This window comes from Panicum hallii, chromosome 9 (genome assembly GCF_002211085.1).
Source record: "Panicum hallii strain FIL2 chromosome 9, PHallii_v3.1, whole genome shotgun sequence".
In the NCBI taxonomy this organism is placed as follows: Eukaryota; Viridiplantae; Streptophyta; class Magnoliopsida; order Poales; family Poaceae; genus Panicum; species Panicum hallii.
This window is the reverse complement of record NC_038050.1, coordinates 4,644,046-4,671,926: the sequence shown is the minus strand read 5'-3', so window position 1 is coordinate 4,671,926 and position 27,881 is coordinate 4,644,046. Positions and strand designations below refer to the sequence as shown.

The 27,881-nt window shown below is 46.1% G+C and overlaps 3 protein-coding genes across 5 annotated transcripts; 2 read left to right on the top strand and 1 right to left on the bottom strand.

The window, feature by feature from the left end:
* Window positions 1-434: 434 nt before the first annotated feature.
* Window positions 435-1,520, bottom strand: LOC112875754 (lamin-like protein). The gene is made up of 2 exons (XM_025939721.1): window positions 1,129-1,520; window positions 435-1,025 (listed from the first exon to the last, which is right to left on the bottom strand). Exons 1-2 carry the CDS (start codon window positions 1,295-1,297, stop codon window positions 697-699), a joined length of 498 nt encoding a protein of 165 aa, XP_025795506.1. The 5' UTR covers window positions 1,298-1,520; the 3' UTR covers window positions 435-696.
* Window positions 1,521-15,592: 14,072 nt separating this feature from the next.
* LOC112873461 lies at window positions 15,593-21,943 on the top strand. 3 transcript variants are annotated; one of them, XM_025936407.1, is made up of 5 exons: window positions 15,593-15,891; window positions 16,783-17,012; window positions 17,645-17,881; window positions 17,964-18,753; window positions 19,563-21,943. In XM_025936407.1, exons 3-5 carry the CDS (start codon window positions 17,657-17,659, stop codon window positions 21,524-21,526), a joined length of 2,979 nt encoding a protein of 992 aa, XP_025792192.1. In that variant the 5' UTR covers window positions 15,593-15,891; window positions 16,783-17,012; window positions 17,645-17,656; the 3' UTR covers window positions 21,527-21,943. The 3 variants fall into 3 exon arrangements, with proteins under 3 accessions (XP_025792192.1, XP_025792193.1, XP_025792191.1); XM_025936408.1 differs by lacking the exon at window positions 15,593-15,891 and adding an exon at window positions 15,900-16,239 and having other exon boundaries at window positions 17,988-18,753; XM_025936406.1 differs by lacking the exon at window positions 15,593-15,891 and adding an exon at window positions 15,900-16,239.
* A 138-nt stretch (window positions 21,944-22,081) lies between these two features.
* LOC112873464 (mitotic checkpoint protein BUB3.3) lies at window positions 22,082-27,666 on the top strand. The gene is made up of 10 exons (XM_025936415.1): window positions 22,082-22,120; window positions 22,216-22,585; window positions 22,849-22,979; window positions 24,671-24,753; window positions 24,847-25,101; window positions 25,477-25,549; window positions 25,914-25,994; window positions 26,066-26,144; window positions 26,699-26,796; window positions 27,333-27,666. Exons 2-10 carry the CDS (start codon window positions 22,484-22,486, stop codon window positions 27,418-27,420), a joined length of 990 nt encoding a protein of 329 aa, XP_025792200.1. The 5' UTR covers window positions 22,082-22,120; window positions 22,216-22,483; the 3' UTR covers window positions 27,421-27,666.
* Window positions 27,667-27,881: the final 215 nt, after the last annotated feature.

The window sequence follows — 27,881 nt, the reverse complement described above, 5'->3', positions numbered from 1 at the left end:
CCCATGCGCGAAACCGGGCTGCTCTTGCGGACAAAGCCGAGCCGAGAGCGGGCAGGGAGCCGTGGTTTGCCTGCCTAAACCACCACATGTCCGCTGGCATATCCTTCTCGCGGGGTACAGCTGCAACGGTCGACGCGCATCTTTGCAGCAAACAATGCGCGGAAAATCATGCCGCGACGCGAGCTGATCTCAGGTCAAAATGCGGCTCGGTAGACTGGACACGGGAGGCTCCCGGTCCTAGGCGACAGAACATGTGCCGATGGGCAGGCATGGCTTTGCTCGCCCGTTGCCACCGGAACGTTCCCGAACCATTGAGATGCTCACATGAGATTCACTCAGGCAGCTGAACGAATACCGTTTGTTCCAAAGGAGAGCCCTCAGGCCACGACCAGGATTGCACGGATCAGAAAAGGGACGGGAAAGTAGAAGAGATCTTTTATCTCCGTGACAAGATGCAAAGCTAGGTTACTTCAGCTAGAGTTCTTCACACAGGGAATAAATCAATCTCTCAGCTCAATCAATCGCTTCCGCAAATCCACGCCACTAATAAACCCAACACAACACACTCCACTACTACGACTCCTCTTCAGAGCCCAAGCACACTATAAAAAAAAGGAAGAAACAAAAAAGAAAACAAGAGCTCCAAATTGAACGAAAGAACTCGAACGGAGGGCTGGCTGGCTAGATTTTGCCTAGCTAGACCATCCTGAGGAGCGCGGCGAGCGCGGCGACGGCGACGTAGATGCCCGCGGCGTGGGACCTTGCGAAGGCTGCTGCGGCGGACTTGTGGCTGGCGGACGGCGGCGGGGACGGCGGCGGCAGCTTCTCGGTCTTGATGGCGAGGCGCATCCCGCCGAAGCAGTATCCGTAGCTGCAGATGAAGTAGTAGGTCTTGGTCTCGTTGAGCTGGAACGCGAAGCTGCGGCCCTTGCTGTAGTTGTAGATGGCGTTGCTGGCGTCGCACTTGTTGTACCCGGCCTCGTCCACCTGCACTACGTCCGCCTGCCCCGCCGTGTAGTAGAACACTGCGCACGCGAGAACCGAGCGGGTTCGGATTTCAGAAGGGAAGAAGATTCAGATCTGGGAACACAGACGAAGAGATCGAGGAGCATGCAATGCGCGGCGTACCGAGCCAGTCGTCCTTGTAGAAGGGGCTGTGCTGCGTCACCCAGTCGGAGTAGTTGGTGTTGGGCTTCCAGTTGATGCTGATCTTGTTCGCCGCCGTCCCCGACGGCAGCGCCGCGCACGCCGCCAGCACCAGCAGCGCCGCCGCCGGCACCCGCATCCGCCCCATCATCCCTTCCCCGCCGCTCCGCCGCCGCCTCCTCCCCTCAGCAGAATCAAACAGCAGCGAGCAATTGCCGGAGCAGCGGGCTGGCGAAGAGACCCGAGCGAGGTGGCGGCGTTCGCGTGGGTGGCTCTTGTCTCTAGCTCGAACTCAGCTGAGCTGAGCTGAGCTGAAGGGCGACGGGGAGAGAGTGAACACACGACGTGATGGGATGGGACGCGAGTGAGTGAGCTGGGACCTGCCGGTGGGGCGCCGGGTGCGGCCCAATTAAAGGAGCGGGGCACATGGCAGGGATGCGCTCGCCGCCCGCGTCGGATCTGTCGTGGAGCTTCGGCGTGTGGCGCGGCGCGTGCCCTGCCGTCCACGTCGTTCTCGCGAAATGGATGATGGATCGGGATGTCGAAACTCGAGTGCACGCTGCGTCAATCCGCCGTTGCTGTCCAGGAGATCTTTGGATCACATGTGCAGACGACTTGTCTTAACTTATCTTGGAGTTATCCGGGTTTTTTTTCTTTCGTTTTAGAATTTTAAGAGGTTCACCCTAGTCCATTGTACTATTTGCCGAGGGCAAATAGGAGTTATCGTGTTTTTTTATATGTTACCAGCACATAAATATGCCAGCTGTTACATTTATGTGCCAACTTGTGTGCTCAGTTCCTTCAGCGTTCCCTTCAATCGAGTGCCGGCTGAAATGCAGGTTTGCTTAGTTGGTTTGAACACGTATCGATAAGAGGTGGGCAAAAACCCGAAACGCAAAGCCGAACCCAAAAAATCCGATCCTAAGGCTATTCACAATGAGAGTTTTATGGGATATTTTATGGCATTAATTAGCCTGCCACATCAGCAATTTGGATGACATGGCACATCATTTAAGAAGTAAGAGTTTCATGGAGTTTCATGAGGATAAAACTATGTTAACCCATTTCTAAAAACTTCGAAACCGTGTGAAACCTTCATTGAGAGTGTTTTGTTTCATCTTCACACAATTGAGTAAATCCTATTGGTTATTTATTTGCAGCATTTAAGTAGTATGTTGGTATATGAAATAGTGAGATGAAACTCTCTATTGAGAGAGGGTGTTTCATCCTTCTACAAAGTTGACGTGGCATTCTTGAAAATATGGACATGAAACCCCCATTGTGATTAGCCTAAACCTGAAATATCCGAAACCGAAAAATCTGAAGATACTTTGGGTAGTAAGTCTGGAAATCCGAAAATATTACGGGTAATTCGGGTTTGTACCCGAAATATCTGAAAATCCGAAATTATAGAAGGCCTGCCTAAGTTCCAAAGTTCTTATGATTACAGCCCAGCCCACTTGTGATCCTTATCTCATGCGTTCACCTCTCGCGGAAAGGCACGAAAATATCTGGCCTGCGCTTCTCTCTGACTCGACTCGCGATCTCTCCCTCTCTCTCAGCTCTCTCTCCACATCTCTCTCGGCCATCACCGAGCTGCCTCCAGACCACGCCTGTGAGTGCTTGCGCCCCCATCTTGCCCAACCGCAGCAGGGAAAAGGGCGTCGCCGACCGAGAGGAGCGGGCGGACAACGGCATGTTGGTCTCCCTCGAGTCCTCGACGGCGAGTGCGTGCTCCACGTCCGGCAGCTGCGCTAGAATCCAGGAAGTTCTGCGGCAGCCAGAGCCATCGCCTGGTCCGTCCACAATAAAGCACTCGATCCGCGCATGGTGGACGCAGATCCACGGTGTTTTCTCGGGTATTTCGGAAATATCCGAACTCGAATCTGAAATGTCGGGTACTCGAATTGTCGTGTATTATTTTTTTAGAAGCAAATTTTGATTTGAATTTTTAAAATCTGAATTTCTGAAAACCCGAAAAAACCAATCCGAAATTACCGAATGCCCACCCCTATCGATAACACCACCGTTTGGTTTTGAACTGAAGTGCCCTGTTATTATTGACCTATTAGATCGTTGGTAACGGTTAAGATTGCCCTTGTGATCATACATTACATATTTGGAGTTCGAGTAATCATAAAGTGCTTCGCGAGGTTTATGGTCAAATTGGGGTACGTACATATTTTCTTTTTCTTTTTTTTAAATAAAGCAGGAGCACTGCATTGAATTTAAGAAAGAAGCAAGCGGATTCTTACATGTTTTGATTACATAAAAACATGGCCCAAACACAGGCACAAACTAAAGAAGATTAGATCGTAGCAGCTCCGTCTCCGTCTAGATTAGGCTGAAGACCTGGGCACACACAGATTTTCTGTCAATGGGGAGCGAAAAGGAGAAGATTATCGGGAGTTGTGAGAGGTCAAAAGATCACAAAGATCATCGGGAGCACATGCAGTCTCCTGTCAACCTCACCCTTTTGCAGCATTTATCCCTTTTCTTTTTTACCCTTTTTGTCTTCTCCAGTCTGCATTTTCTTTTTTTTGCGAGGCCAGTGGCCCAGTGCTGGTGGTATGGGCTGCAATCAGGAAACATCCCGACCTAGCGGGCCATTTTCCCAGCTCGCTCATTCATGCCAGCCGCTCCTCCTATCTGGCCTTGAGATTTTGCATCATGGGCCTTCCCTTCCACATCATCAACGGGCCTTCAGCGAGCCTGGCCGAACTCTCCGCGGATCCAAGCCCACGACGAGACAGAAAATAAATGCTGCGCGATCTGTCCTTGCGATTACATGCCGTACCAAGTACCGACACCACCAGCTCCCGGGTCAGAATGCCTCAGCCAGTAAACAGTTGACTCCCACAGTGACCCGGAGAAAAAAGTTACAGTTGCAGGCACAGAGTACGATCGCTACCACGCAGCGAAATGAGAGGATAAAAAATAGCAGCCGCGAAAGCAGCTGGGCCACGAGCTCTCAATCTCCTCTCCTCTTTGTGGGGAGAAAGAAAGAGGAGTCACCTCGCATATGCTAAAAGGATGGGGGGCGGGGCGCCGAGGCTTTCGCCCATCCGCTGCTCGCCGCGCTTGTTCTGGCACGACGCGGCTGGTCCATCCCGGGAAAGGCCCCCAGCGGTGCTTATCTTAAGGCTAATCCCAATGGAATGTTTTATGGGGATTCATTTTTATTAATTAGCATGCTATATAGGATTTTTTTTTTATTACATGGCATCAAATTTAAGAAAAGAAGATATCGAGAAAACTAGTTTCATCTAAATGAAACTATGTGTACATAGTTATCAACTCTTGTTGAGTCATGAAAACACCTCTAGAGCCTCAGTACAGTGCACTGGTCATAGGTTCAACTCACTGTAGAAGCGAATTTTCTATAATTTAACGGCGTTGTACTTTCAGTAGTAGACGATGTTTCTATCGACAGCAAGGCGTCTGCGGTAACTTCATCAATGTCGAGAATTTGCCAGCTCAGTATTCGAAGATACTCATAGGAGTAAGATTTGGGTACGTGTGTTCATAGAGGTGAGTGTGCGTGTGTTGTGAGTATCTAAATCATACTGTATACTTAAAGAAACTCTTGTAATTATAAAATCAAAAGCTATTTGGAGCCTATAAAACCACACTATGAATTTTTGCATTGTAGTCTTGTAGAGGTAGTTTCAAACATCATTTTATTTTATTTTTTGCTTATATGGCTACTTTAAAAATATCAATATATTAATATAAAACACTTCACTCGAATTAGCCTAAGACACGAGGCTTTCTTCCTCGCATGGAACAACTGCTGCCGGGCACTGGGGGAGCCAGGGGGCCCGGCAGGGGCCATGACCCCCTAACCATTTATGTAAATGAAACCTAATTTACTTAATCATTGATTATTTAAGCTAGTCAGTAATTATTTAGATTTTTTAATTAGAACTTCTTATCATTTGCCAAAGGGGCAATAAGAACTGCTGTTAAAAAAATTTAGACCGAGCTCGATTGTTTTAAATATTATATTTACTACACATATAAATTATTATTTCTATAGATAAGCTACTCTCTCCGTTTTGATTATAGCTCGTTTAGCTTTTTAGATACATAGATTTACTAGGTATTAGACATAGTGTACATAGCAAAAATTATGTATTTAGAAGCTAAAATGATCTATAATTTCGAATAGAGAGAATAAATATTATGCTAAAACGGTAAAAATACTTAATTCATTTCTCTTTTGACCATCCGTTGACTTCGTTAAATATGGTTATTCATACTATGCCAAAATATAGATAGGTATTATCATGTTATATATATTTCTATCATATCTATTATTCAGTCTATTTGGGGAACAGTGTTACGCGGCAGCTCTTTCTGCGTGAGCGCAAATGAAAGCGCTCCCTTCCTTTGCTTGTCACATTTATCATTTAGAGCCCGCATCTTTATCGTTGTTCAGTGTAGAAAAATGTGTCATACTTAGGGGTGGTAATGGATCATGACGTTAATGCTTCTTTCACAATTCAACTTGATACTTAATTTTTTTCAATCCGTAATTATATAAAATTAGAGCCGGTTCTTTGTCCGGTTCTTAGATTATCTACGGTAAAATTTGAGCCACTTCATCTATGGGTGCCGTAGTTTTTATAGGTGCCAAACTGCCAACGCTGTAACTTTTTCTGTTTGATTTGGCTCGGTTTGACCACGTTAAAAATCCTGGCTCTTTTTAGATGACGGGCTCTTTTTTTTTTGGGTCCTGGCTGGAGTGGACGCCGGCCTCTTGGGGCCAGAGGGGCGGGACATTAGTCGGATCCGAGGGCCAAGCACGTGTGGATTCGAGCTTGTCTCTGAACTGTGACCGAAGTGCTAAGTAGTTCCATGAGATTGCACACGGTATGAGCTGAACTCTGAAAAATTCTACGGTTGGGAGAAGCCTGTTTCTGCATTGGATTGAATTGATCTCACATTTCTTACCGTCACAAAAACGTTTAACTTACTACTATCGTTGAGAATTTTGATCTGAAGCCTGAATGGAGGTGGGTATGAGCAATCAAACCCTCTCTCAATGTCTCTCTCATCAATCATGTTCCCCAGCTGGTTTTATTTCGCTATGAAAGAAGTGGGGAATATCGAGCTGCGTACGACCAAAACTGCAAAAATATTTGGTGCGATCGGCCGGTCAGGACTCATCAGCAGGTCGCTGGCGCGCGGCAGCTTTAGCCAGGCCGCCTCTGCGTCTGCCCGCGCGGCTGGCAGGCGGCAGCAGCACAGAGCGCCGCGCACGGCACAGGACTTGACTGTCCGAGACTGAGAGGCCGTGTCAGCCTCAGCCCTGCCCCCGAATCAATCAGTTCTTTGACCCGAGCGAGCGGCCGAGCAGCGCGGAGCCGGAGCGGCTGGGCCTGGCCTGGCTCGAGCTCGACGGCTCGCCGCCGGCCAGGTTCGGGGGCCCTTCGGCCGGGACGGCCGGACGGGGACAGCAGCAGAGGGGGAGCGTTAATACGTAACCTAAATTTGCCAGTTATAATCAGGCAGGTGGGCCCCCGGGGAGCTACGTGAAGCCTACTTTTTTTCCCTCTCAGATCTCGTGATCCATAGCGTCAGCAGATTAGATTAGATAGGTACACTTCATCCTGGGCGTGGCCTACTTGCAGTTGATAAGTGTAAAGTGTGTGTGTGTGACCCATCTGTGTTATACTTTTATACTACGAGTAGTAGTTTATATGCAAATCATTCTGGTGATCTGGTCTCGTAGGTTTGTTTGATTGTTTGTTTCGAGTTGATTGGTCTCTAAGTGAAGCTTGTTACTAGTGTTTTCTTGTGCTAGACAGTTAAATTTACTAAGGACGAAGTAACTCAGCGATGAAATGAAACTGTGTCCCATACTCCCATGTCCTGAACGAGAAGGATAAATATTACAGTGGGTGGGTCGGTCAGTTCTGATGAGGCACTTTTCAGGACTACCCATGGCTCCACAGACCACAGCTGATTCAAGCGTGACAAAGTGTGAGGAAATGAATCCTTCTCCCAATCAGGAGGTGCGTGCTGGTGAGTGGTGACGTGCTGCTCGGACGCGTCCTGGAAAGGGAAAGAGAGGTACTCAACCAAATGCTCATTCCCGGGGCAAAGGATCAGCGGCCTTCGCCTTTGCCTCTCCTATAGGGTCCTATCCCTCCATCGGAGCCAGCATCCATATGATGACACGAACCCTAGATCTGCCGCCGGAGCCTTTTAACCCGGCCAACCAGCCGGCAGCAATGACGAGCTCGTAAAGAGAAGATAAAGCTAGGCTGCAAAGGCAAAGCTACCATCTCCGGTGCCGGGGCGTGTCTTCCTCCGTGGTGCCGCGCACTGTTACCGGGTGGTAAAGCCGGGGGCGGCGAGGGAAAGTGGGGGATTGAGCTCACCTCACCCGGCTGCTCGCGCCGCTTTCCTCGCGATCGATGGCGAGCCTTTTGGTTGGGTCGTCGCCTCGCTTTCTAGGCTTCCACTTCCATGCCCCGCAGGGGGATAGGGGTTAGCGCACCAGCACCACCGAATCTTGGCTGTTACCCTCGTGAAAGTGAAAAGAAGCACAATCAGTACGCTAGATACTAATACGGTTACTTTCAGTTTAGATCTTTTTTTAGGAACTTTCAGCTCAGAATTAACATTGTGCATTCAGGAAAGCAATGGGTTTCTGATGACCACGGGTTTTCCAGTGATATTTCGTTCGGTCACTTCGATGGCACGGTTCGTAATGACAGATTGACAGGAGGATGGACGAGGTAGCTTGTAAACTTGGACACGCCGCGACCTCGGATTACCGCAGGGTCAACCTTTCTTTCCAACACCGACCCACAGACCTAACGGGTGCATTGAACTGGAACGCTGCAGATTTTCTTTTTTTTTTGAACTGGTGCGCTACAGATTTGGTGTTGCTCGAGTCAAAACGACGGGCTGCCTGCCATCCCTGTCACCTGACGTCCTGATCGACGCTGCCACCCGGCGAGGCGGCGACGGCGCGTATCAGGACGGGAACCCAGGGTGCAGGGCGCGCGACGCGGGACGTGCACGTATGTGGCCGGGACCGACCCAGCTCGCACGTACAGACACGGCCGGCCGCAGCGTCACGCGTCGCGGAGCCGGAGATCGGGAGCGGCCTGTTGGATTGGATTGGCATTGGATTCCACTTCGCGGACGCGTCGCGTGCCCGGTGGAGGAGGAGAACGGAAGAGCAGCCACCGCCGGCGCGACGTCGCGTCCCCAGGGGCGCCAGAAGGGGACGCTCCGCAGAAGATCCGGGAGACAGTATCGCCGTCCCAACGGCCGCCACATCTTCCCGAGATCGAACTGATTCTTCTTTTTCTTTTTTCTATCTTTTGGGTGCGGGATTCCACGTCCGCTGGATTCGCAGTGTTGCGGGCACCGAAACAGAAGAAGAGGACGGGTGTTTGATCAGAAGGCTGGGTGGCCACCGGAGGTTACGCAACACATCAGGAACGAGATTAATGAAAGTAGGCCGGCCTGTGGCAGCCCTGAGTTATCCTTTATTGCTTAATGTTTAAGTTCTTTCTTCTAGAGTTCGAGTTTGTATCCTTTCATATAATATCACTACTGTAAGACTTTGAACCTGCTTCTCCTATCTTAAATGACGTAGCCGTGCTTCTGCAAATTATTTAAAAAAACGGAAGAAGAGACGAGACAGTCACGTGAGCCGCGTCGACGCGCTGACTGAGCCGGCCGGCCAGACGGCGGCGGGTAGCCGGTCCGACGAAGAAAGGGCGGGGAAGCGGCCGGCCGGCCGGCCGGGCAAACCTCGCCAACGGCCACCAGATCTCTGGCGCACGAGGAGATTCCGCGCGCGCCGTCGCGTACCGGTGTCCTGGGGAACGGCGGCGGGGAGGGGGCAGGGCTGCCGTTTCTTTGTGCGCCGCGTAGGCGAGGAGCCGTCGAGCCGAGGCAGATCCGAGTCCTGCGCGCGCGCCGTGCTCTGCTCGAAATGCCCTCGTACAAACGAACACCCTTTTTTCCTTTTCTTTTTTTTTTGAGACGGTACGAATTTCATGACCTCTTCCGCGTTGTCACGCAATGAGCGTCCCCTCGCAGTCGGCAAAGCACACATGACACGTCACATGGTCAGAGGCTCAGAGCCGAGGAGCCAAGGGTGCTGGTGAGTGGTGAGTGGTGACCAGGGCTGGGAAGAAAAAAATTTCAAAACTGGGCCTGTTGAGCTGTCAATATCGCGTTTCAAGATTGTTGCATTGCACTTATTTTTCTTTTATAAAATCAAATTTTGCTTATTTTGAATAAATTTCAATCTAGGCTTTGACTCACTAGGCTCAGATGAAGTTTATCTCAAAACATAATAAATCCAGAGTAAAACATGATTTTTTTTTTGAAATGGCTTGTTATTACCCTACTGGTCACGACGCCAACCAGTAAGCTCCGATGGCTCTGAAGATGCCTGCCAGCATCAAGCAGGAAGTTTCGTTGGATTGCTATGAGTTTCCAAAAGTAAAAAAAGGGAACAAGTACGAAAATTTATAAGGATGTGTTATTTGAAAGATGTAAAGCTTGGCTTCTTTTATATTGGCTGTTTGGGAGGATATGTCTTTGGAAGCTAAAGGCTATTGATCCCATGTATATAAAAGAGGCCAAATTAGGGGGTTTGCCAACTCATTTGCAAACCTCTAGGGTCTATTTGTAAAGTTAAGAATCTATTTGTAATATTTAACCCTATCAATGGAATAGATAAAAAACGGTCGTTCCTCCTCTATGTAAATAGAGTCTTAGAGTTTGGGGGAAAGAACTCTTGGCCATTTTTGTTCATTTGCTCTCTTGTTCTCTCTTTTGTTTGGGTCCCAACCCCAACATTGGCTTTAGAGAGTATCGGCTCTGCAGAGTGTGTGAAATTAGATTTTGAGATTGAGGGATTCAAGCTCCAATAAAACTTTGAACCTACTCCAGTCTGAGAGAGAGAGTCACGGTAGCCGGATAAAAATCCATCCAGGAATAAAGACTTAAGAAAGGTTTTGAGAGGGGGCATATGTCCTTGCTAGGGCAAATATTGGCCCATCATGAAGCAATGATATGTTATTGCGGTAGAGATCAATGATAGGTTATCCCAGTAGAGGTGGCACTCGGCAAGTTAACGGCCGAGGCGGCAAAGGAAGGGTGGTGGGTAGAGATAGAACAAGAATGTTATTGTTAAAGAAATTTTATGGCAGGACGCTCGCTAAAACATGAAAGGCAAGAAGCTACAATTTTATGAAAGGCCTATGCCTGCCTACTGGGTGCATAGACAAAATAAGAAGAAACGTTATCACACAACCTAGCAGTAGAACAGGAAAACAAAAAGATTTTTGTGATTTCGTATCACCAAGAACTCGCAGTACTTGTCTTTATAGCTCACAGCCTCACACCCGGGGCGAAGCATGAGGACAAGAGCACGATCTACGCAACAGCTGGGGCGCCCATCCCATGATGCGCGCGCAGCAGATCTGATGTCCACCCCCACGAACAAGTGGGCAGCATCTGGGCTGGGCGGGCCAGCTCCAAGCTCAGGCTCGAGACGAGTTGGTTGCTTTCACAGGCACAGGCACAGGCAGGAAGGAAGCGCGCGGCGCCGCTGCCAGCCAGGCAGCCCCAAGCCCGGCCAGCCGCCAGATGCGGACGTGTCCTGCGACACGCGCGCAGGCAGATGCATACACGGATGCACGAGACGCTGCCCGTGGGCCCCGCGCCCAGGGACCACCGGACCATGTGGCTGGAGGAGCCGAAGCCGAGGGCCGGGCCTGTCCTGTGGCGACCATGCTGGGCACTGGTCAGGGGAGGGGGGGGGGGGGGGGGGGGCGGCGGCGGGATCCTGGGTGCCATCAATGCGTGCGTGAGCTCCTCGTCCTCTTGGCGCCAGGCGGCCTGGGTTGCTGTTGCCTGTTGGTGCTTGTACGAGCAGAACGAGACGAGCACAGTGCAGGAGCCTACAGGGCAAGGCATGGACGCGTGGTCGCTTCCACAATGAGACGCTGCACTGGCTGGAGACTCCTCCGTGCGGCAGTGAAAATCTGGGGATGGTTTTTGCCGTTTCCTCGCTTTCCGTTGTTAATGTCCCTGCTGGCTGCTCTCTGCTTATACGCGCATGTGCATGTTCTCTGCCGGTAGGCCGGGCTCTGTGCGTACACGGTTGATCGACAGCTTGGTGCAATGTTTATTGAACTGAAAAATAAATGGCGTGGAAGGCAACCCCACAGCACCCCCGGACGTATCCAACCGTATTTTAGAGGATAATACCATGTGAGTAAGTGACCGGGTCGGGGTCGTTTTGAAAAAAAAAGTTTCTAAAAGAAGCCGTTGGGTGAAGTCAAAATATTATATAACCGCGATGGAATCTGTCGCCTCCGGTGCGTTGCCCTTATGATTTGTGGAAGTATGAGCGAGAGTTTCCGCCAGTACAAAATTAGCATTTCGCATGAAACGAGCACTAGACGTTCTACTCAAATGCGGAGTTATATAAGCAAAAAATATTTCGAAAAAATTTATACTAGAAGAAGGAACCCAAGTGAATTCCCCCCCCAACTACGCAATAAGCTTGTGCAGATACTGATGTCGTGTCGTGCGTGGTCCTGCTGTCCGAGCACGCCATGCATGTTTTGACAGCCTAACCATCTACAGATACTTATGCCAACAAACATCAATGCGTGTACCGCCTGTCGTGTGCTACGAACCAACTTCTTTGGGCAGCAGAATTTGTGGGTGCCGTCTCCATCTAATAAGGTTGCCTGGTCGAGAGCAGGGAATACAAAACCGCTCGATAATCGCGATTATCGGTGAAATTTATCGTTACCGATGCTAGCTGAGAACGTAAACCGACTGGAATTTCGCTAGATTTCAATGAAAAATTCAAAAATTTAAAAAAATTTATAAAAAGTAGAGAACTTATTTTTATAAAAAACTAGACCTTCTCTTGATTCCAGAATGTTGTCACATGTTGAAAACAACAATTGTTTGCTTAGGAAAAAAATATTTTTATCTAACTACCCGTTACCATCCACTAACTCATGCGATTAAGGCCGATTTTCGTACGATTAAGGCCGATAATCAATATATATGCGGCAATTATCGATGATGCTGCAGCTGGGAGCGAGGGAGTTGATCGTGGCGTCGATAATCGAAGAGACCGAAGAATGATTAAATTGATACGCCGAATGCCTTCATGTATGGACTATGTGCTTGCTAAGTTTGTACGTGGCTTGTATAGAGTATGTACTCTTGTTTCTATGCACTATGAGGTTTGTATGAACTATGCACTCTTTTATTTCTGTGAACTATGAAATTTGTATGGACTATGCACTCGTTTGTTTATATGAACTATGCACTTCGTGGTTTGTATATATGTGCAAATTCATGTGCTTTATGCAATTTTATGGGCAAAATATGTAAACATGTTTATTTCTTAGGCAATTCTATATGCAAAATTGTGCATGTATGTGTAATTTATCTAATATAATATAATACATAACCTAAAAAATTAAATGCTATCAAACCTTTATTTTTTTTCCACTGCCAAAATATATTTTCAGTAGGCGAAGCGATAAATCGTTCAGTTTGCATCGATTATCGATGATAAATTGTTGAATTTCATTTTTTTGAATTTAGGTCTCTTTACCAATCGGTTTTGGTGATTTTCCACCGATTTTCAACTGATTATCGTTACCGGGACTCACTGATAAATGCTGTATCGCCGGTAATGTAATCCCTGGTCGAGAGCAACTGGAAATTTCGTCAGGGCCTTTTTGCCCAGCCTAGCAGAAATTTCACATGAATTCCTAGTATAACCGATTTGTTTCTTGTTTTTTTTCCCTTTTGGCTTGGCTGATTCAATAATGGTTCCCTATCTCTTTCCACCTACTCTCAAGTTGTGCTCATTTAGTTTACCCAGGTCCCAGTGCATCTCCAACTTCAAGGCGTATCTCCTCTGGCTACGATACACGCTTATCTCGGTGCTCCGGCCACAACAGATGCGTCGCTTGTAAACTTGCTCTGCTCTACACGCATGTGTTGGACCGGTGGCCCATTTTGAGAATCGCGATGAACATAGTAAAACAGTTTGGCACTGGAAGGGATCTGACTAGCTGAGAGGTGTAGTCTGGTAGCCTGGAGATCAAACCCATGCCACGCCGACTGCACACTTGGAAAACCCAAGTCCTGGAGCTGAACTCACAGAGAGACTCCCCTCCCGTGTGGTCGGCTGCTGGTCGCACGTTCCGATCATCCAGGTTAATCTAACGATCCCCTACAATTAAGACCTAAAAACAACGTACTACGTGCGACGTGTGGCCGCCCGCCCGCCCGCCCGCCTTAACTTCTCCTCGCGGTTTCCTGGTGAAGCCTATGAATGCGAGTGACGTCCCTTGGGCTCGAAGCATACGTACCGCTGTCCGCCGGGGACCGGCGCGCTCGCTCGCTCGCTCGCGCCATTAGTGCGACGCAGCCAAGCCAAGCGACGCCATCCAATCCAGCCAGCCGACCCTTGGGGATTGGGACGGGGCTTCGGATTAGGATTACGATTACGATTACCACCGCCGCCGCGCGCATGGCCGCGTCGTTCGGGGAGAGGCCAGGCCACCGGGGGCGGGGGATGGGACGGGGATGAGGAGGGTGGCGCGCAGACGGAGCGGCGGCGGCGGCGGCGGCGGAGTTTGATTCCCTTCCTCGCCTGCTCGCGGAATCCGAGGTTGAGATGAGATGAAACCCAATCTCCCCCCACGCGGCCGGCCTCGCCCAAACCCGGCACGCCGCCGCCGCGCGCGGTCGCCGGATGGACGGTCCAGATTACGCGGGGAAGTATCTTTTCTTGATTAGAGTAGTGCGAGTCGGGATTCTGTGAGTTGATTAGTTCTCCTCCTCCTACCCGTGTAGCGAGCATATTACGGAAGACACGCTGTCATCAGCCGCGCCTCGTGATCCCGGGGGCGAAGCAGGGGCGCGCGCATGGCAGGCCCAGGTAGGTATCGGGATACGGTGGCCGCGCGCGCGTCGTGTCTACAGTAATAAACTCGACAGTCGACACACTCGAGCGGCCGGTACTTTTCCCCGGGCCTCACTCTCAGGGCCGGGTGGGCCCCGCGCCCAGGCCTTTGGGGGCATCTGCGGCTGCAGCCATTGGATCGAGCAAAAAGAGGAGGGAGGGGGGAACAGCGAACGGGAGTAGTACAGCTGATTGATTGTTTTCTCCTCCCCACTTTGCCATGCTCAATCTCTCTCTTCTCTCTCTTGTTTTGTTCTTCTTCTTCTTTCCTCGCTTTCTTTCAATGTGCTGAACTGCTGATGCGCATTGTCCATTTATCAACCCAACCTCCAACAAGATCTTTTCCGCCAGGTGTACATGCGAGACCACACGTAGATGACCTTGGTGACCTCGCATCAGCGACTCAGTTAACCCGTGATGTCGTCTTGTGCTAAAATTTGTAGCGACCATACGTGCTGGGTGCTGGCTGGAATGTGGAGGTCCTTTGCTTTTTTTTTCTTTGCCGCAACAATGCGCAAGTGTCGGATCCAAGGCCCTGATGCTCTCTTTGCCCGCCGTCCTTTTCGTTCGGTGCGGGATTTGCATCCTCCGCCCCAGCAACCCATCATTTTCTGCTCCGAGTCTTAAAACAGGAGCTCCGGATCTCCCTGATTCGCAATGGGGAGGAGTTGGTTGTGTGTTTAGGTATCCATTGATTACGATGCCGACTAAACATGTGGTTACCAAGATTGCCAGGAAAGCGAGCGCTCGTGAATTCCGCGATCCAACTCGCCTAGAATTGGTCGATTTCCCATCGAATCGTCGTTAGTGGAGGGATTAGATCGCAAACACGAAGAAAGCATCTGAATTTATGTACCCTTATTACAATAAAACATATGAAGAGATAATCTAACACTGGTAGTCTGAAAGGTGCAGCGGCAACAGTAACCTAGCCGCCGGGAGAACGGGGTACGGATGCTGCAGGATGGCATGTGAGCCGAGGGGGAAAAAATAAAGTATCACGAGGAGTAAAGATGGCTGGTTTTGTAAGATTTGGAAAGGAAGTTTGGTGCTGTCCTCTGAAGTAGCATGGATTTTTATATCGAGCTGTGGCTTTCTCTCTCCCCCACCAGCAAGCAAAGGGGGTGCACAGATTCTCTCTCTCAGTCCCAGGGTCACAATCCCCCCCCAAGCTCTTTCTACAGCCACCCAAGGGAACAAGGAAATGCTATACAAATCGTAACAGGGAAGGGAGATCAGCTGATGCCCTGTTTCAATAAGGAGATGGTCGATGATTATCGCGACTGATAATATAGTTAGTTCCGGAGGAAAAATTCTGATGGAGACAGCAGCTGGTGGGGTGGGAAAACAAGTGCATGTTTAATTTATTTTATTCTGGTTATTCTGATGGGAGAGGGAGAGGGAGTAGAGAGAGAAAGGGAGAGATGGGGATAAAAGTGGGTGAGGACTGAGGAGGAAGGATCAGCAGGAGGAGAGAGAATAAAAAGACCAGATGTCAACAAATCTGCCTGTCCTTGCTCGTAGTTTAGAAGAAGGTCGTTCCATTCCCTTCCTCAGAGGAGAGAGAGAGAGTGAGCAAGGGGGAGGAGGCAGCAGAGCAACACCCCCGCAGAGGAGAGAGAAAGGAGAGAGAGAGAGAGAGGGCAGAGCACATAACCAAACAACACCCATCCAAAAACCCCAAAAGGAGGAAAAAAGGAGAGAGAAAACAACGCAGTCGTTTGTTCAGACAAAACAAGAACAAGAACCCACCAGTACGCACTTCCCCTCTCTCTCTCTCTCTCTCTCTCTCTCTCTCTCCCCCCGCCAGTCCGCCCCCTGGCCCATCAGATCCAATTCTTTCCCCGACCCCCATCCCGGATCCGCCGCAATTCCTTCGCGTCTCGAGCTCGATTGCTCCGTGCCCGTGGAATTTGCTCCTTTTTTCCGCTAGAATACTGCCTTGGCCGGCGACTCGAGGGGGGCGCTTGCGAAGGTGAGGGGCGCTTCTGCTGGGCGTCTCGGGGCCATGGGCGTTGTGGCGCCCGCTAGGCTGTTCGTCCGCCGTATACTCAGGGTCGTCAGGCTCAATCCGCTTCAGCGCAGCGCTAAGAGTCGTTGAGGTGAAATTTTACTCCGCTGGTTTGTTCTGCCTAGCGTTCTAGCTCGGTTGTTGTGAAAAAGATGCAGCTTTTCTGCCTTTTCTTCTTCTTCTTTGAGCCGTCCAAGGTTCTGATTTTTTCCCTTCTGGAAATCGGGTTTCTGTCGCAATTAGTTCCTGTGTCAAATTTCGGTTGGATTGACGGCAAGAAGCTGATAATTGCATCTAGTCGTCGCAGCCTTTCGGTTTCCAGGTTTGGTAATGATAGGTCGCTTGAGGGAACTGGTTCGTAGGATTTATCAAGTGCGTTGAACCGTCGGGGGTTGACTTGTCTTCTCTCCTTTAGTTCCTTCCTGTCTCGCGAGTTGACGTCCAAACAGCTGTACATGCATATTCTTTTTCATTGTTTAGGCCTCCGGTGATGTTTCTTTTGATCCTGTGTATGTTTGCTTGATTATTGGTAGGGATAGTGAGTTTCGATCTTGCATTGTGTGCGCGATGCAACACATTGAGCATATTGTTAAGTAGATCTTTTTTATGTTGCTCACTGCAGTGTTTGATGCAGGTTTTTTCTCGTGAACGCATTTAGCTGCTCATTCAGCTGAGCAGGTTGAGCTATCCATTTAGCTCGACAGAGTGAAGAGACGCATTGCCCATACGTGTGTGCTGCGTTGGCTCTCGGAACATCCTTTTTGTGTGCTGCGCTGTGAAGTGTGAATGTTACAGAATCCACTTGGCTACATTCTGGGATGGTGATGGGCATCAGAGCATGACAAATGCAGGCTTCTTAACTTGGTAATTAGTCAATGGAACCCCTAGCTCTTTAATAGCTTCTTTTGGCAACTGTTAGTCTCAGTTTAATATAATGTAGTTGCCCATTTGTGCTCGTTTTGGGTTTCTCCCCTCGCTTGCTAGCATTCCGTATTTCATTGCTTAGTACAGTATCCTTTTAAATGACAATGTCTGGCTGAGCATCGTAAAACTGCTTACATAATTTCTCTGCATTGTTTTGTTGGTTTGCTAATGCCAGTAGAACTAACAATTAACAAGTAGTATTTGTTCATTACTTGAGTTCGTGCTTTGCACCCCTTGCAATTGGCATTGGTTTTGCAGTTAGAGTTAGACATCATTCTTGTAACTGAAGTGTACAAGCTGCCACAATAAAGTTGTGACATCCAGCTCACTGAAAATTTGTCTTTTCCTATATATACTCTTGATAATCATCTTAAATTTATAAGGGCTAGTGTTCTCTTGTAAGTAGCCAATTTCTTATGCTTGTTTCTTCTGCCAACCAATGAATAATGCATGCTTGTCTTTTTCCACATTTTAGGCCCATATTGTAGGCACATTTTAAGCTTGGTTGTTGAAGTTAAAGTATTGTAGAATTTTTACCAACAGAGCGTTTGATTGACTGGTCTCTTGCACAGATTGCAACAAGAATGGGGGCAAAAGTAGAAGGGGAAAGCTATATGCCTGGATATTATGCCACGGGGGATCTCAATATGGAACCAAATGGTAGGTGGTCTCCATACTATGAGGAAAGGACATCAAATGGTCAGTTATGCAATGGCTTCACAACAAAACCAACAAATGGTTATTCGGATTTTGACAAAGAAATGCTCAAGCACCAAATGCTTGAACATGAAGCTGTATTTAGACAACAGGTGAGTTTACACCAAATTCTTAGCAACACAGCACAGCATATCAAATTATTTTTTCTTATCAATTGTTTTTTTTCCTGTCAAGCCTCACAACCCACTCACTATCCAGGTGTATGAACTGCACCGGGTTTACAAAATACAGAGAGATATGATGAAACAGCATCAAAGCAAAGAAATATATTCATACCCAATGCTGGCGGTTGCATCACATACAAATTCAGCATCACAAGTGCCACCAAACGGTGCAAAGATGATGTGGCAGATGCCAGTTCCTCCTGTGTCCACAACATACAGAAAAGCTCCTGTAGGCGAGCATAATGATACAAACCAGTCCTCCATGAAATTCCTTAGAGAAGGCAGCGTGCAGTCCTCTCCAAACGGATTTCTGTCAAGTGATGCTGCTCCAAGAAGCAGACAAGCCACTTTTGACCTTCAGCTTCCAGCTGATCATTATATAGATGATGACAACACGTCAGACAACAAGCCCATAGATTTCCTTGGTTTGGCGTCAGATACAAAACCACGGAATGATGCTGACCTTACACTAATTAGTGCAGAAGGCTTCGGGAGGTTCAGTGATAATAGTTCAACCTCAGGTTTGAGGACTACAAATAATCTTGGAAGCCGGCATGTTACCGACCTGAATGAGTCAAATACTGGCATCTATATGGGTAGAGCAAATGGATCAGTTTCCAGAGGCCTCTCAAATACTCTGGAGAACTCGTGGCACCAACCAATATTGAGACCAAACACAACCAACTTCAGTTTCAATAAAGAATACTCCAAAGACAAGCACACTGACGAGGGAACAAGCTCAAACTTCTTTGATGCAAGTGCGAAAATAAGACATGAGGACAAACCATCAATCAATAAAGGTAACAATAAGGTTCAATGACAACACCTTTGTTTATTTTAGAAATAATTCCTGGCCACAGAGTACTTTTTTTGTTGGTCCAGTATATTTTTCAGTACTGCAGTTACCATATTAGTCAGATACGTGTTAATTTGGGGTAAAGCATATATGTTTGCTGTGGTTTTGGGAGGAAAAGTAGTTCATGTTTCTGGTAATATGGTTAACAAATGGCGCAACATGCAAACCGTCTTAGCCATGCCTGTTCTGTATTTGGCTCTGGGTGCCTTTTTTATTCTTATTGTAACTACTGGATTGCAGCATGAACACCTTCATGGGTCTTAACTTATCTTTTCAGTGTCAATGTTGGCCTTTGAGATGTGTACTGTATATTCTAGAGTCTATTATGTCACAAGCTGTTCTCGAGTCCTTATTTGGCTCCAATCTATACTAGAACACATGCTCAGCTCTTTGGTTTACTGGTTTCCCAAATCATATTGTAGAGTAGTTCTGTGTATTTTGTGTTTTAGTACTTTGTTCACTGAAACTTCTGGTCCCTATTTTCTTTCTGATGCATTAACTTGCATTTCTCCTCAAGGAGGGGTAAGAAGAAGGCATAGGGTAATTTGCTCTTGCTGAACCACAGCTAGTGTCTTTCTTTTCTGCATGCCATATTGTTTGTCGTCTGGCAATTATGCTTGGTAATGTCATGCTGAGAAATTAGATAGCTCTTTTGGATGCTTTTTTTTAGCTTGCACATTCTTTTACCTAGCTGTATTTATAGTTAATTTAGTGCTGTCTTATAATTGTTCTGTCTCTTGCTTCAACCTTCAGGTAAACAAGTCAGCAGTATAACTTTTTTAGCACCCAGATATAGTGATGCTGATCCCCCCAAATACTTCAAAGCTGCTGATGGGAGGCCTGCCAATTATAACCAATTTGTTTACCAAGGTCAAAATAGTTCAGTTGGCTGGTTTGCACGAAGTCCTCTGGAACCTTCTGCTATCAATAATTTTGCTACGCTTGACCGTCCACATCATTCAAGTATGGGTACATTTACTGCCCCTATCTCTGTTCCTCAAATAGACCATCCTTCCATCGTTTCCCCAATGGGTTCTTGCACAGCTGACCCGAGGAGCAGCATTATCAATAATCCTGCTTTGGTTCCAAGATTCAATGGATCGTCAGCTGTGAATTCGTACACGAGTCTTAGTGCTGTGACACAGAGCATTGGAACTTCGACTCCAAAGCTGAAAAATGTGGATAAGTTAGATGGCCGCTATCCTGGTTTTCCACTTGATTCATTTTCTGTGTCCCACTCACGACATCAGGTAGCAATTTCAAGTGACCTGGAGCAAAAGAACTCCCAGAAGTTTGAACATTCAGATCGACAGTCCCATGGAAAGGGCATGAAGAACTTTAATTTGAATGAGACATTGTCAGATTGTCAGGAAGATGGTCTTGTAGAACAAGATGGGAGATGTCCTGGCAGTTTTCAGCATGGTAAAGATGGAGGATCAGTATTCGGGATCTCTTGGCTCAAAAATAAAGCTGTATGTGCTGATCCGACAGCTTTGGAGAAGCCAGGGAAGTTGTTTGGCCATTCATTTGGAACTGCAATGGAGCTGAAAAATACTAAAGACCAGAATGAACCCGCCCAAACTATTCGAAATTTATCAGATTCTGCCTCAACATCCCTAGGCTGTGGAATTAAGAAGGATGGGCCTTCCGAAGACATTATCGCTAGAACTCTGCTTGTTTGTAATAAGGCCGAAGAGAGTGCTGCACGTTTACCTCTTTCATGCCAGAAACATGTGTCTAAAGATGGACAGGCTGCTGAAGGAGTCATAAAGAAAAGTGGTGCCCCCGTCAGGAATTTCATTGATCTGAATGATGATGTACCAAACGAAGACAATTCTGAGGAATCTGTTGTGTCACATGAATGTCAGGCGGCCCCTTTGCGGAACAACCAGCCTAAACGTGCATTTGTGATTGACTTAGAGGTGCCAGCTTGTGAAGATGGTGCTGCATGGAATTTTGATCAAGAATGCACACATCCTGGTAAACTTGATGCATACCAGGAAATTGACAACACATCTGTTACAGCCGATATGGCGGCAGCTGAGAACATTGTTGCGTTGTCAATGAATATACCAACAGCTGTCGAGGCATGTGATGATATGTTGCAGTGGTTTGCAGATCTCGCTGTATCCAACATCAATGACCTTGCCGAACAAGTGGAGCTCCAAGCTTGCACCAATGATTCCAGTGATGATGAGTTGGATTCGTTCGAGTCCTTGACACTGAAGCTGGAAGAGACAAAGATTGATGAGCGCTGGAGCAGGCCACTGGAACCTGCAATCACAACCGATGAACAAGCAGTTTCAACTGCGCACCTCCTCACCAAGCCTAGAAGGGGCCAGCAGAGGAGGCGACGGCAAAAGCGGGACTTTCAAAAAGATATCTTGCCTGCCCTTTCGTCACTTTCTCGGCCTGAAATCATAGAGGATGTTCAGTTGCTTGAGGGGTTAGTCCAGGCTTCTGGTGGGTCCTGGGAGTCGAGTTTAACTAGACGAGGACGTTATGGCGGGCGGACAAGAGGTAGGAAACCTCGGAAAACTGTAGTAACTATAACTGTAGAAGAAGAGGAGGTTGAGGTCAGCCCACCACCGCCTAAACCTGCTGGTACTGGAGACTTAGAAGCCGATGAGAGGGGTATGATCGGATGGGGAAGAACAACAAGGCGGTGTCGCAGAACCAGATGCCCATCAGGCAGCAACATCACTGCTGCGTCTTGAGAGAGGTCTTGCCAGCAAACATTGGACACCATTCTCAGGTATTGGGCGGCACCCGTTTGTTATAGAGACTCTGATGGATGATGGACTGGTATAAGGTGATCACAGTCATGAGTGTACATACTTTGCCGGCCTATTGGCCTCACCCCCAACTTTCATGCTTTTGGGTCGAAACATGGTGTACGTTCTTATAATAAATCCCGTAAATTAGTTGATAAGACATTTCTGGGACAGCATTGTATTAAGCTGTTCCAGGTTATGAGGTCCGGTATAATTCATTGTGAGAAAACTGCAATGCCTGTAAACCACCTTGATCTCTGAAGAATAGCTCATCGCATGTGCAACGAAGGGTATGGATGAGGGTCAGAGTCTGTATTCTTTTTGTAGCTTATGCTCTGCTTAATCGGTCAGCATTCATCAGCATCCGACTTGCTATGTGAATTTGGTTCAATCAGCTGGATATTGGATTATGGCAATGTTGCGTCGCAATGTTTCTGCTCTCATTTAAGGAAACGTATCAACGTTGCCAATGTTTGCCACAAACTTTTGCCGAATCCACTTGAGATTATCAATCAAATTCATGTCGCACTTTTCAAGGTGTGGGACCCAGCTGTTGTGATGCTTCTAGTGGACTTGCTGATTTTTTTTAGATTTGATCACGTTGACCTAGTATATTCTACTGTATTCTGCAGCAATCAAACGTGAATTTGTTTCAGCAATTCGTTGACTCCGAAAAATGGTGCACTTTAATCTGCTTTGACACCTCCGGCCCACACAAGCATAGAATTCAGGACCGGAGCCTAGAGCCCAATACAATGGAGTCTTGCTTAAATCTGCCATGACACGTCGGCCCACGACACAGCAGCCAGCACGAGCTCAGTTTTCCATTCGAATTTCGGAGCCTCCGCTCCCCAGTTCACACTCCACTAGCGAGGGCCGCGCCGCGCCTGAGACCCGTCGATGGCGAGGCGGACCTTGGCTGGCGGCGCCACCGCGGGCGCCGCATCCCGGGTTCGGTTCGCACCCACCTCCAACAACCTGCTCGTCTCCTCGTGGGATTCGGTGAGAGCTCTCTCTCCCCCGACTCGCGGTTCGGTGCGTCATGGGCCTTCCCTTCTCACTCCTGGTTCCGCTGAGTTCGATGGAGATGCGAACAATTGTGTTTTTTTTGGGGATTATGGTGGTATTTTGGGGTTTTCAGCAATCCAGCTCATATCGGAGTCGAATTTGGGCGCTCTCAAGTCGATTTGAAATTTGGGGGAGATCGTTTCCGTGGAGGTTGGGAGCAGTGTCTGATCGGGTTTTGCGCCGGATTTGTTCCGCAGGGGCTGCGGCTGTACGACGCCGACACGAACACGCTGCGGTTCAAGGCGGAGTCGGAGCCGGCGCTTCTCGACTGTTGCTTCGAAGATGAGTCGGCAGCGTTCGCTTGCTGCTCTGATGGATCTGTGAGAAGGTAAAGTTAAAATGGATGCAATCCATTTCTGTATTCAATGAGTGTCTTGTGCTGGTGTATCATGTCGCATTTGTATTATTTGCTGAATGCATGATAGCATGAATCATCATTGTGCTTCCTACTGATATCCAAGTTACACACCTTAATTCTCTTCACAGTTCTCAATGTAAGTTCTTTATGCACTAGTCTATCAACCCGTGCTCCCACGCGGGCTAATTAGAATTAATACAGAGATAAAATTTATAGCTAATAATTATAATTATCTATCTCACACCCTCTTTGATCTATTAAATATTCTAACACATACTTAAAATACATATTTATCATTATCTGGTTGCAATAGATTTCATTTTGCATCACACCTCCATGTGTGTTTGATATATATTTAATTGAACCATTTGTTTGTGAATTTGTGTTCTTATCTCTTCCATCATACATGAATACATGGTGACACATATCGTGGGTAATATTTTTATATACACAATAATATAAATAATATGTTAATAATGATAGAAATAGTAATTTAGAATTTTATGTTAGTGCACTTTAATATTTTGTTATATTACATAATTTAGATTCAGATTTAGGGGTTACTTTAACTTTTTATAATGATATAATTGGATAATTTATATGCAAATTTAGGGGTTATTTGCATTATTTTTATAATGACATAGGTGAATAATTTACATGAAGATTAGGGGGTTACTTTAGATTTTTTTTATAATGGCAGAGGTGAGTAATTTTAGATACATGTTTAGGGGGTTACTTTAGTCTATTTTTATAATGGCAGAGGTGGGTAATTTATTAGGAAAGATAACAGATACAATGACTATTATGATTAAAGTTGTCGAATTGATGGCCGGATGTTTCTGATTTTTGTGAGAATTTCTAGGATTTCTCTATCTTTTTGAGTGTCCACCTAGGATCCTAGGTGGTTTCACGTGGGGGCTTCAAAAGGAGCCTCCAATTAGTAATAGTAAGATTTTGAAGTAGTAAGAATTAAACAAAAGTTTACCAATGAACTTGGCACTTGTGTGCAAATTCCATGTGCAAATTAGACCTTCGATTAGACCATTGCAATAATTTTTTACATTTGCTGCTAATGCATGACAGAACAAATAAGGCATTATGATTCCATTTAGCGCTGTTTGTTTGCATCTTGCATTCTTTATGTGCGCCATCTATAGGACAAACCATATTAGTCCTTACTTCATTAGCATTAGATGTGCAACTGATGGCTATAATACTAGTCGTGTTAGCTGTGTTAGTTGAGTCAGTGGAGTCTGTTAGAGGTTGTTAGTTGGTGTCACCGAGTCCTTTGCTTTCAGTCAAGCCATGTCCTAGAAGTTAGAAACTGGAGTCAGTTGCCCATCATGGACTAGTTTTCAGACACCATTGAGGCCATCTTAGTCATGTACTTTGATTATAGGTAAAAGCAACTTAAACCTAGAAAAGCTGCATCTTTATCGTGCCAAATTCCAGTTGCGTTCACCGTGTTCAATCCACGTGGTGATTGCATTGAGTAGAGCAGACCAGGCTTACATGACAACAATTGCAACTATATTGGGTAGAGAAGATTGTTCACTGCTGCTGTTGATTTACACCATCAAAGAAGTCACTTTCTTCATGTTAATTAGTTTAATTTTGAAAAGTTTGTACCATTGCATTCACGTTATGGGCATTATTCTTAGGTATGACTTCCGCTCAGTTTCTCAGGATACAGTGGGGCTCCATGACGATGCGGTTTCTTGCGTCGAATATAGTCAGACCACTGGTAAGGAAGACATTAAATAGTCTATAGCTTGGTAATTTTATGGTTGGTTCAATAGATGTTTTCTCTCTCTCTAATCTCTAGAGTTATTTTCAGCTCAGATTGTGACCGGGAGCCTTGACAAAAAACTTCAGTTGTGGGATACAAAAATAAGAAATGTAACCCCTACCAGCATGATAAACTTTGATTCAGATGTGTCATCACTTTCAGTATGTGGCATGTATATATCAGTTGCAGTTGCGAGAAATGTTTATTTTTATGACATGAGGAATCTAACTGGGCCAGTTAAAGCTAAATTTTCTCCTCTAGAATATCATATTCGATGCCTTCAATCTTCTTCGGAGTGGAATGGTACGCCTTTTTTTTTAAAATTTATTATGAATTTCCATACTTCTGATTATTGTTAGTAGGACTTTAAGTTTATCGTAATGATAGTTTTCATAACTGTGAATATATGTTTATCAACATGAAGGAAACCTTTAGTATTGCTTAGCAAAACCTTGTCTACAGTTATTATTTCCATAAAAGAAATGAAAGTTCATTGTAAGATTGGACCTTGTAAAAATAAAACATTGAAATTAATTTCTTTGATTTATGATCAAATGATGTCCATTCGACTGCTCTGAAATATGCTTTTGTTTTTCATTCAGCCATAGATTTTGGATCAGATATGACATTGTTTTCTCACTTATACATTCAGCCTTTATGATGGTTCTTTTTGCTTAGGTTATGTTGCTGGCTCTGTCGATGGTGTTGTTGCATTGAACTATCTTGATGATGTAACAGACGGGAATTTGGGGTTAGTATCGGTACTTTCTTTGTGCACTTTACGTTTCAGTTTGCTGTTTATTTCCCTCACTATTTAAAATAAGGCTTCTAAGGCTTGGTAATTTCTCATCTAAATGGAAACGATGTATATATGGCAAATTTGCAATCAACATTTTAAGAATAAGTTCTCATAATATCCTATCATCTCTTATTAACTCGTGGAATTTCCCTTTTTACATTAATCTAAATCTCGAATCAGATCCCTACCTAGTTCTAATATTTCTTACAAAAGGGCCAATCAGAACTAAAATAGGACACTTTTGACGTAACGGGACCAAAATAAGCCATTGGAGAAATACGAATTATCCACTGTCACTCTCCTTATGTTTTTGCAGATATGCTTTCCGATGTCATCCAAATTCCAGAAATGGAAGATCCAACCTGGTGGCAATAAATTGCATCGCAATTCATCCCTGGTATGTTTTGCGTATCGAAGGTCTATAATTTTCTCAAGATGGAGCTAAATGCCTATGTTTATGATCCGCAGCAAGAAAATTTTTGTCACTGGAGATGATGGAGGATATGCTATCGCCTGGGATGGTCAATCAAAAAAGAAGCTGCTTGAGGTAATATCAAGCTTTTCCCAAAAAAAGGTTACAGTGATATTTAATTACTTAGTCTCAAAGAAAGTTTGTTTGTTATAAGACTACTTAGAGTGAGATTTCTTCCCATATTTGCTCCTGCTACATCTCATGTTAGCCTCCCCTTTCCCATACTGATTAATTTATGCCTTCTCCAAATACTATTATCATTTGGTCTGCAGATTCAGTTAGCGAATAACAAAAGTTATTTGTTAGTAAGAGATGAATGCAGTGCTATATCGATTTAAAAAGGTACTTGGTTTGTTGCATATTTTGTGCAAATTTCCAGGTGGCAGAGTCCGTTCATTACTTCTTGAAAGATTCCTAAATAGTTTAACCCCTGCTAACCCCTTGGACTTCACTGTATAACATGATTGATTCTGCCTTAAATCACAAAGCATACATCATTTTGTCCTCCTGCCTACCTTTTTGCTCCTTCTGCCTATGGCAGTTCTTCCACTTTAATCTCTAATTATGAGTGACTGGATTTCTTTGTTCTGGTTCAGTTCCATAAAAGCAACAGTATTTTACTATTGCAGCTTCCTAGCTTTTCGGGCAGTGTGGCATCAGTGGCGTGCAACCATAGTGGCCAACTTTTGGCAGTTGCTCCAAACTATCATCATGAAGCGGATACAATGTCAGTGGCTTCTAAACTACAAGCTCCTACTGAATTCGTCATTAGTAATTTGAAATTCATCTTGAATGTTGTTTTTTTCGAACACATCTTGAATGTTGTAACATACAAAAAGAATTAGCAGTACAACTCTATAATTGCTTGTGTTGAATTTCTGCAAAGCAAAATGTATTTGTTACTACTGAAACAGACAGAAATACTATGGAAGCAGATCATTTAGTTTTGCCCAGGTCACACTTATACTGTAGGCATCTCCATCACCTATGCAACTAATTGCATGAAAATATAAAAAGGTTCTTATCACTTGAAAACCTTGTTTTCTGGCCATGTGGGATACATTAGGTGCTGCTTTCTCTCTCCCTAATCTATAAGTATCTGGTTATCTCCATTGGGTTAGATGGTAGTAACTGGAGGGTGAGGTGTTTCTCTTGCTTCTGCGGCAATTTTCACATCGTACCTTTAGCTTCACATCTCTATATCACAAAGAAAACTCTGAACGTGTCTGATAATCATTCTGCTTGCACATTTTTATTTGCCAGGGTGGAGGAGCACCAGATATTCATTGAAGCCTTGGACGACTTCAAACGCAAGCCCCATTTTGTGAAAGACCCTTCTAACCAAACCTAGAACAGCCAATCCTATTGTTGTACAACTAATCAAGCTAAAGTGCCCCCATTATGATTGTACTGTCACATGTCCAAGCTCACCAGCATGTTGTAATTTGTTGTACGGCTAAGCATTATTTGTGTAGATATGCACTGCTCCCATTTGCCTGCCCCAGCTGTGTACACTAGAGAAACTTGTTATAGACTGATGCTAGAGAACATGGTTCCGCTGGAAAACCCGGTCGAAGCAATGTTGTGTTTTTCCTTTTCTGCTGAAGTCTAAATATGATCGGGAGCAGGACCATGATGTCGTGAATGGAATATTGCTTTTTTCATGTGGAACAAACTGAAGAGTCTGTGGCTTGGCGCTGCCGTCGTCTGGAGTCTTTGTCGCATACCGGATGGGAATTCCAGGCAGAGAGGCCTTGCCGCTTTACGGAAAGGATTGCCTGAGCTCTGCTACTCTCCGTCGTGCCGAAGCTG